This window comes from Lethenteron reissneri, chromosome 25 (assembly GCF_015708825.2).
Source record: "Lethenteron reissneri isolate LAM-NWPU_2019-01 chromosome 25, ASM1570882v1, whole genome shotgun sequence".
NCBI lineage: Eukaryota > Metazoa > Chordata > Hyperoartia > Petromyzontiformes > Petromyzontidae > Lethenteron > Lethenteron reissneri.
The window spans coordinates 15404732-15414468 of NC_083803.1; the positions used below are offsets into that span (position 1 = coordinate 15404732).

The window sequence follows — 9737 nt, forward strand, 5'->3', positions numbered from 1 at the left end:
GGCACGTGTCTACTCCTCCTCGTGCCGTCCCGTCGCACGCGTACAACATCGCTCCGTTGAATCGCCTCTATTTATTTAGTTTGATTATCAGGCCTTGAGCTGTTCGAAATGATCCCAAGTTGGCAAGCATGAAGCTAACAGTTGAAGGGTAAGGCAACGTAATCAATACGACGTGGACGGCTTCGTAATTGTCAGCCGTCGACCGCGTGACAAATTGAATCGCAAAAGTTCGAAGCGTACGCGTCGCAAAACTTGAAGCGTTCCTAAGAGATCGCGTTACAAGTAAAGCTCTAATCAGGCATGCTTGGTTGAACATGTACTGCAGCCTTCATAATGTCTGACATTTAATATGCGGGCTAAACTGCTCACAGGTGAGTGGCTTTTTATTTGTACAATAACAATAATGACGACGCCCTTTAGCCACACAATTTAAATTGAAAACGAGTTTCTTTAGAAGACTTATTTCTTTGTGTTAGTTTGTTGTCATCCCCCCGCACATCCGATGAGCACGGCTGGACACGTACGGAGCGAAAGAAGTTCAACAGACAGGCATATCTCCATATATCTAAAAGGCAAAGTAGTGAATATGTGTGTCTGTTCAAAATGTTCAGCGTATTTCCCGACATGCAACAAACTTGAAATTTGCCATGTGGGTACTTTCCAGACTGTACACCATGCACAAATTATAAAAAAAATACACTTTTGTTTTTTTTGGTGGGGAGGGGGGGGGGCTCAATACATCTGTCACGTGACCCGCGCGTGTGGAAGCGTGACGCATTGTAGTGTAGCGGGTAGCGCCCTGCGCTACGAACACGGCGACCCGAGTTCGAATTCCCGCTCATGGCCACCACCGGTGACGATTATTTGAACCGGTCCTGGGCCCTCCCCTAGGTCGACTCAGCCTCAAACGAGTAACTGGTGGGGTGTGTGAACATCGCCACTGGGGAGACAAAGGCGGCCGAGTGTGGTAAATCCAAGTCCCGGGCAAAGCCGGGTAGTGCAGCTAGTACTATATATGCCAATTTAAAGAATGATTGTCTCCATAAGTTATTAATGTAAATGACCTCCTGGTTGTATATTGCTACGTGTGTGTGTGTTGTTTCTCGAGATTGTCTCCAGTTCGACGGGTTCTCTGGTAGACTATGCAAGCTGTGTGTGCACGCGCGCGCGTGATGGTCAAATCAAGAGATGTGCAAGCTCGTTCGCTCCTAAGCGTTCGACGGATTGCTGCATGGCAGGTCCACCATCGAAGGCGACATTCATTTATTTTTTTTGCATTTATTTTCGCAGGAAAAAAGTCTCATCGAGTCTCAAGATTCTCCGCGGCAGGGTCCTGCCAATTGACTGATCGCTAGGTGATTTTGTCTTTTTAATCAGGTGTTTTTTTGTATTCAGCATTGGGGGAATGCTTTGGCCGATGGCAGTTACATCATACTTGGGTTTTTTTATTTAGCTCTCGGAGGAAACCAGAAAAACACCCGGAGACAACTCATGCAGAACAGGAGGAGAATATGTTCCGTGGCTACTCTCGACAGCCCATGTGTGACTCTGTGACTGTGTGTGCACATAGCCTGGCACAAGCGTCGTGGTGACGTCACCGCCACTTAGTGGCGAATGGCGGTTGTTGTTGTTGTGTCTATTTTAAGTGGGGAACGGTAGCGCTACTAACCCAGTGACCCAAGTTCTATTCCCGCTCACGGCCAACACCGGTGACGGGGCCTCCCCTAGGTCTACTCAGCCTCAAATGAGTAACTGGCGTGGAGTGTAAATATCGCCACTTAGGGAGACAAAGGCGACCGGGCGTGGTGCTGGCCACCCAGCTCCTCGTGTACCGTGCCGGTCTACATAGGTGCTGCTCGCTAACAGCACTTGCTCCGACAGTCTGTTAAGGCATCTTTGTCTTTTAAGGAAGCTTTACACGGTGAGGTATTTGTTAACAGCTAACCATGAGCCAAATAGATGTGTAACACATATTTCTGTTCCACATTAATACAAAAAAGTTGACTTACTGACAAGTCACATCATCTTCGGGATGAAGAGTGATTGGCATCCGTCGGCGAAATTCTTAGAGAAATGGCACCCGTGTACAATGATATTTACTGAACGTATCGTTTACAAATGACTTTGGATGCGTATTTATTTACAAGACTGTTGAAGCTGTTATTTATTTACACGTGTTATCGCAATCGCTAACGGTGCACAATGATTAGCCGACAACCCGCCCAAGTGCAAGAACAGAAGACTGACAGCCACGTGTTCTGAACGTCTGTTGTTTTAAATCCTCCAATAATAATCAAATACATTACTTACGCCTTTAAAATCGAATCAATCATTCCTCTTTATATTTAAAACGACAGAAAAAAAACTTTCACTTGGTTTTAAACCTTCCTATTTGCTTGTAAAGTTGTGTAAATGCCGGTAAATGAAAGTGTATTCTTGCCCACGACAGTGATGGTGACGTCCTGCTCTATTGAAGGCCGGAAGCAGGTGGATGGCTTCACTCTGCTGGCCAATCTCCAGATGACGCTGGTTGATGTAATTACCAGCGAAGCGTCGTACTACTCAAATTGTAAATGTCGTGGATTTACTCTCCAACACACCGGTGGGCTGTAGCGGTAAATAACTGGCGCGTTATATTCTTGGTCCTTTCGGTAAAGTCACGTAGAAGGGAAATAATGAAATATTAAAAAGAAATATGATTTTATTATTTCCCTTCTACATGACTTTACCGAAAAAAACAAGAATATGAATCCCTGCAATGACGAAAGCTTTAAATCGAAATTTAACTGCCGCTTTGTTTGCGTGACAAACCTTACCGGCTGCGTCGGGTGGTGGAGGGTTACGACGACACATTTATAGCTACGCGATCTAACCCAAAAAACTTTAAATTGCGAACGACAGACAGCAAGATGCTCAGGAGCTGGACGCCAACGTTCAGAGAGGTCTCCTGGCCACGACGAGAGGAATTCAGGAGAGAGAGGGAGGGAGTGGCGGTCTGCTGTTCCTCCTCCTCCTCTGTTGAAGAAGTGCAGAACACAGTGGGTATACTCTATGGTTCCAAATAAGTGCCGGATTAAGCTAGTGCAGGGCCTGTAGCATATGTTATAAAGGGGCCCTAAATAAATACAAAAACACGTAAATATTAAAACACAATTTTTTTAAACATGCACAGTAAAGTAATTGTATTTTTTTATTTTCTATACAGCCAGATAATGCGCCAAATCGCTAACCTTAAACACCCAGTCGTTCGTATAAGTTGAAGGCAGCATAGTGCTAGAGCAATAGAGCAAGTGCTGAATCACTGAACCATAATTGATAGCTTGAAAGCATTTAGCGTGGGGCCCTTGAAAGTGCGCAGCCCGTCGCATCTGTAGCTACTTGTGCTACTAGGATCATCCGGCACTGGTCCAAGTGCTGTTGGCGAGCACCTATGAGAGAGTGGGTGGCCAGCACCACGCCCGACCGCCTTTGTCTCCCCAATGGCGATGTTTACACGCCGGGCCAGGCAATTAATTTGAGGCTGAGGCGACCTAGGGGAGGCCCGGGACCAGTTCAGATGATCGTCACTTGGTGTTGGCCGTGAGCGGGAATCGAACTCGGGTGACCAGGTTCGTAGGGAGCTCACGGCTGCACTGCCCTTTCCTGGAAATAATTGTTGTACCCAGGCACCTGTGCCACTGTTGGAGCAGGTTACAGCTGGCCCCACTGATATCTGGGCACTGGTGGAGCCAGAGAAATCTGCCTGACCGCGTTCTGCCTCCTGCCAGAGGCTCCGGCTCAGACTCACGCGCGCCGGTCTCGATCGTAATTACGTCTCAAAGGCTGGCACGGCGTGTTCTCAAACGTGACTCGCCTGTTCCAGACAAAGCCACGTTGTGCAACACAGCGCGGAGTATGCTCCGACTTGTGTTTTGGTGGATTGAGCACGGGGTGGGATGTTCTATCTGGATGCGTGTGACTGTAAGTTGATTCCAGTCCCTGGGAGCGCGTCTCTGTCTGAAGAGTTTGTCGTCATTTGCAGCGAGGGTTGTTCGAGGCAGCGATTTTTACTTTCCAACGATTGTTTTCTCCAATAGCAGCAAGTTCTGCGTTCGCGTTGCGGTTATCTTTACTTGGCGACATTATGTGTACGATGCTGCGGCTGCTGGCATTGGCACTGGTACACAAGCACAAGTAACAACAACAAAACAATTAAAATGGGCAACGTTCGGGAAAATGGTCCTGACTCTCATCTCTGGCCCATGTGCTACGAAGAAGGTCCATTGCCTGAAACGTCGCCTGTAATGTTGTTTGACATTGTTGGCGAATGTAGCGCCTCTGGTGGCTGCATGAGGTCACGTAAACCCATCACGTGCTTGGCGTAAAAAATAAAAACAAGGATTCTTGAAAAGAATAGGATTTCACCCTTTCTGGCAATATAAAACAGTTGTGTTAAGATTTTAAAAACACCAAACATAAAACAAGGAATCGTGTCTGCATTAACCACATACACTTGTGGTGAACATGTAAAAAAGAAACATGCTCTGGTAGGATGTGATGGCATTGTCTTTGAAACTGATTGGTCGTCCACACCAGAGACAGCGTTCTTTAGAGCCTCGTCTCAAACGGTGTTAGACCTAGAGGACGCCAAAAGGCGAACAGCACAAAGACGACGCACTATCAGGACATTGAGAGCTCGGGGTGAGCTACACTTACTACCAAAGCATGTTTGTTTGTTTGTTTCCATGTTTACCACAAATATAAGTGGTTATTGCAGGCACGATTCCTTGCAAAAGGTTTCCGTTTGATGTTTTAACATCTTAACAAAATTGGTTTATTGCCAGAAAGGGTCAACACTATTCTTATATTTTGATACCGGCAAGAGAGGTCTAGCAAGTTTCAATGCATGCATTCCGAAATCCATCATCTGTATGCCCCTGTCGCAGACACATCGCTCTTCCGTATTGCAGGTAGAGAGACAATTAGCTCATTAAGCCGATTCATTTGCAAAAAAGTTACGCTCGATCAATTGTTAGTGGTCAATGACTCTGGTCCATTTAAAAATGGCTGCTGCATCGACATGCGGGAAACCCCCCACACCCCTCCCCCCCCGGTCAGCCACACGCGATGAACGGGACCACACAACTCCCAATAACACCAATCCATTCCACTGGCTCCCGATCCATTGCCAGATCCTGTGCACCACACTTTATTTTCCACCCACACGCAACATCCCCACCCTTCTCACCCCCCCCCCCCCCCCCCCAAAGTCGACCGGTCTTCAATCAAGTTAGGCGCCACAGTGGCTAGGAGCTGTTAACTACCTCGCCTGGTACACAGGAGGTCGTGGGTTCGATCCCGACCCTGACACCTGCTGTATATTTGGAGTTTGCGTGTCTCTCTCTCTAGGATCATCATCACGGTGGCTGGGAGATGTCAACTACCTCGCCTGGTACACAGGAGGTCGTGGGTTCGATCCCGACCCTGACACCTGCTGTATATTTGGAGTTTGCGTGTCTCTCTCTCTAGGATCATCATCATCACGGTGGCTGGGAGATGTTAACTACCTCGCCTGGTATGCAGGAGGTCGTGGGTTCGATCCCGACCCTGACACTTGCTGTATATTTGGAGTTTGCGTGTCTCTCTCTCGAGGATCATCATCATCACGGTGGCTGGGAGATGTTAACTACCTCGCCTGGTACACAGGAAGTCGTGGGTTCGATCCCGACCCTGACGCCTGCTGTATATTTGGAGTTTGCGTGTATCTCTCTGTGGTCGCGTGGGGTCCTCCGGTTTTTCCCTCCACATTTAGATTCAACATCACGCGTTTAAAGTATTTGACTGCTATACATTGCCACGTGATAAGCCACTTCATTGAGCTATCACTTGCTCAGTGGGCCTTACCTGGTGAAATAAAATGTAAAAAAAAAAGTTGAAAAGTTCTGTACTACGGAGACTCTCAGTCCATAAACTTGCAGACTAACAACCACTGTCCTGGGTACGAGGTGTGGTTATCCAAGCTGCTGCGTTTGTTTCTCTCTCTCCAAAAAGTTTTGCTGTTGCGGCAATGCTCGCCCTATAATCTTTCCGGAGCATCTCATAATCTGGAAGAGAATAGGAGGAGGGGGGGGGTCACGCGTTCTGTGTCATCCGCACAGCGTGTAGCCCCCCCCCCCCCCCCACGTGTAGCAAGGCGGTGCTGAAGCCACTCCCTCTTTTAAAGGGAGCGTGCACACTCCCACCACGCGACACAAGCACGCACGTGTGCGCGTGGTGTGTGTTGAACTTCTTTCGCGCCGTACGTAGCCATCCGTGCTAATCGGAGGTGCGGGGGAAGGACACTAAACTAAGCACGAAAAGCAGTTCTGAAGAAATGAGTTTTCGATCTCGATGATTTAAATGTGCAATCATCGCCTCCTTCTGCGAAAACGTGGCAGGAGCCTCCTGAAAATCTGCCATAAGACTCGTTGAGACTTTCCTAGGTGGACAAGCAACATAATCATAAAAAATAGAATATAAATGTATTTCCTTTCACGCTCACGCTCTACCCCCCATGATACTATCCTTGCATTCAGTATCTACTGCCTATTTAACATTTGCTTAGGTTGTTTTTTTGTCTGTGCCACCGTGGAAACTATAAAAAACTAATTGCAGGCGGATATCGCATGTGCGCTTTTGGGAGCTGCTCGTGTCAGACGTGAAGACATTTGCCGTGGCGTGGATGTGCCAATAAGCAGAGGTGTGGACTCGAGTCATGTGACTTGGACTCAAGTCAGACTCGAGTCATGAATTTGATGACTTCAGACTCGACTTGGACTTGCATAACAATGACTTTGTCCCACCTCTGAGGTGTGGACTCGAGTCATGTGACTTGGACTCGAGTCAGACTCGAGTCATGAATTTGATGACTTCAGACTCGACTTGGACTTGCATAACAATGACTTTGTCCCACCTCTGCCAATAAGCCAACTCGTCATCATTCGGTCTGCACGAGTTCCAACTCGTACGGCGCAACACGCAACACGCATTTTAGGCAATTAATAGATGCCCGCCGGCAGTTGATGTGCCAGCCAGATTTTAATTATGTCTTTGGCTGTACTGTACTCCGTGACATGTGCAATTTTAGATAATAAAACAAAACAAAACCCCACTCAATGTGCGCATCGGCGTGCTGCACTCAGGCGGACACTGCTCTGCGCGTGACGCTCACGTGTTAGATGCAGAAGCAGCAGCAATAGTAATGTACGGCCCGGTTTCAATCCACTGCTGGATGAAGGTCATCCGCACGCCGTGTCGGTCATTTGGGTTTTCTCTATCCAGACGCAACCTTTAGAATGAATCCTTTAAGAGTTTGCAACAACATCTCGCGAGCGAGGGGTGTCCACGGCGTCGATGGACACGTGCTTAGCGAACACGCGTTTGCACGACCTTGCGTCACCACGCTGATCAGTGCGGTTCGGTGAAGGGTTGGTCCGGGATCGGTTCGGTAAAATCACTCTCCTCGTCTGCTACCGGCGATTGAGTTGTCGCGAAGAAAAAAAAATAACAAAAACTATTTACAGCGGTGAATTTACCGGTCTCGAGCGGCTGCAGGGTGTCGCTGGAATCGTCGCTCGGTGTACACCACGTACGAAGTGAAACCGTCGATTGATTGCTTGGGCAAGTGGGAGAGAATCGATGGTTCCACCGTGGGTTCGAGGCATCGTTGGCGTGAACAACATCGCGCGCCGCTGATTTGACCGATGCCGCGGTGAGATCGCCGTCAGCGCAAACGCAGAGTTGCTCAACGAGTCACAGACATCTCGGCTGTGCAATGCATTCATAACCGTGCTTCTTTACAGCAACGGCGTTAAACACAACAACAACAACAACCGCCATTCGCCACTAAGTGGCGGTGACGTCACCACGACGCTTGTGCCAGGCCATGTGCACCTTGAGGCCACGTGAAGTGTCGAACGCCCGCTGGCAGGTCACGGGGCAGACCCAGGTGCCACGGGTCGACTGACTGAGATGACCGAGATGACTGGCTGATGCACCACCTGTGCCCCCTACTGTGCCGACTTGCTGTGCTTTAGCCACCCGGTGCTCCGCTCGTTGTTGTGAGCGTCGCTCAGGGCGTTTGTGACCATCACAGCGGCTAAATGGGGGCTCTGGACGGGTGCGAGGGGCTGGTAACCCCTCCACCTTCAATTAATTACCACTAAACCACGTGGAAAAAAAACACGCGTTAAACACACCCAATAACAAACAAACCCACGTCTGCCGTGAACCATTCATTACATTACTACCGTCAAAACACATTATCGGCAGCGTCAGAGAAGTTATACTCGCACGCAAACGCCCAAAGGGTCATTCGCGTGCCGGACATCGCGATGCACCCGTGTGCGACCGGGGTGGAAACGGCGAGTTTCTAGACGGACAGATTGATTGAGAGGTGGGTGGGTTGTTGTATGAAGACATGGATGGAACAGTACGCACACTGCAGTTGTGTCTCGGGATGGACGAGATGATCTCGTGGATAACCGAGTGGATCAACAAACTGACGCGGTTTTTTGGATTGAATGAAATATGAATGGATGAAAGCGTACGACTGAATAGGTGGACGGACGGACGAATGAATGAATGAATGCACACGCACGAGCAGAGGTACGAATGAAGAGACACGATTATGTAATGAATTGTTGCCGTCTGTAGTGCCTATGTCACAACAACGCGCGTGCGTGCGTGTGCGTGCGTGCGTGTGCGTGCGCGTACGTGCGTGCGCGCGTGTGTGTGTTCAACGGGGCTGCTTCTGCAGCGAGGCGTCCCCAAAAACTCACCGGCTGATCCTCCGGCCAGCACCTGGTGGAACGCCTCGCGCAGTCTGCCCCGCTCTTGCACAGCAATCATCTCGGGGGGATGGTGGTGGTGGTGGTGATGTCCCTTCGTGCTCCCAACAGCAGGCCGTGCGTATCTCTCTCTCTCTCCCTGCGTTACGTCTCTCCCCGTGTGTCGCTCTCTCTCTCTCGCTTGCCCCTCTCCCCGTCTCCGCTGTCGGCGTCTTCAAGGCTTCAAGGGGCCAGCGGCTCCGGCTGCTGCTGCTGCTGCCGCTTTAAGATCCGCTGGCGGTGATGACGGCGGCGACGCTTGCCTGGGGTTGGTAGCCGTCGTTTATGACGCAGCGCTGTGAGGCTGTGTAGGCGGGGCAGTTCGTACGATGATGGGTGTGGGGTGTGCGCGTGGCCCCGTGCAGCGATCACGCCGCGTCAATCCCCGCCCACGCCGTCAAACTCAAACGGAAGTTTACGACTCTGACACTGTGACGTAGAAGCGCAGGAACCCCCCCCCGCCGCCCCCCGAAGCGCGGGGCCCGGTGCGGTCGACCCGATTCGCCGTACCATAGGAACGACTCTGACTGTGGATTTGGTTCTGGTGTGATGATGACGTTGTCGGTGGGGTGATGTGAGCAGGCTTGGTCGCGCGGGGGCAGGGTGTGCATGCCTTTGGTCGCCTGGCCGGTTTGTGCCCCGCGGGAGAAATCGTTGACGGCACCGGACTTTGCCTGGTCTCGATGATGTATCGTTTTCTCTGGATTATAAGACGCACTACCCCCCACATCCCCGCGCTCATACCCCTTACTTTATTTGAAAGCGTAAGTTGCAGGTGCGTCTTTATAACCTATATAAACTATATATATAAAACGTTTATTTTTTTTTTACCAGGTACGGCCCACAGAGCTGAAAAGCTCTAAATCTGAAGTCTTGGGAGACGTAGGCGTT

The 9737-nt window shown here is 49.8% G+C and overlaps 1 protein-coding gene across 1 annotated transcript in view; it reads right to left on the reverse strand.

The window, feature by feature from the left end:
• SLC25A21 (solute carrier family 25 member 21) overlaps positions 1 to 9122 on the reverse strand; it is a 136661-nt gene extending 127539 nt beyond the window's left edge. The window contains exon 1 of the mRNA XM_061559473.1: positions 8799 to 9122. Within this exon, the coding sequence (XP_061415457.1) occupies positions 8799 to 8868 (70 nt within the window). The 5' untranslated portion in view covers positions 8869 to 9122. The remainder of the gene's footprint in view (positions 1 to 8798) is intronic.
• Between the last annotated feature and the right edge of the window lie 615 nt (positions 9123 to 9737).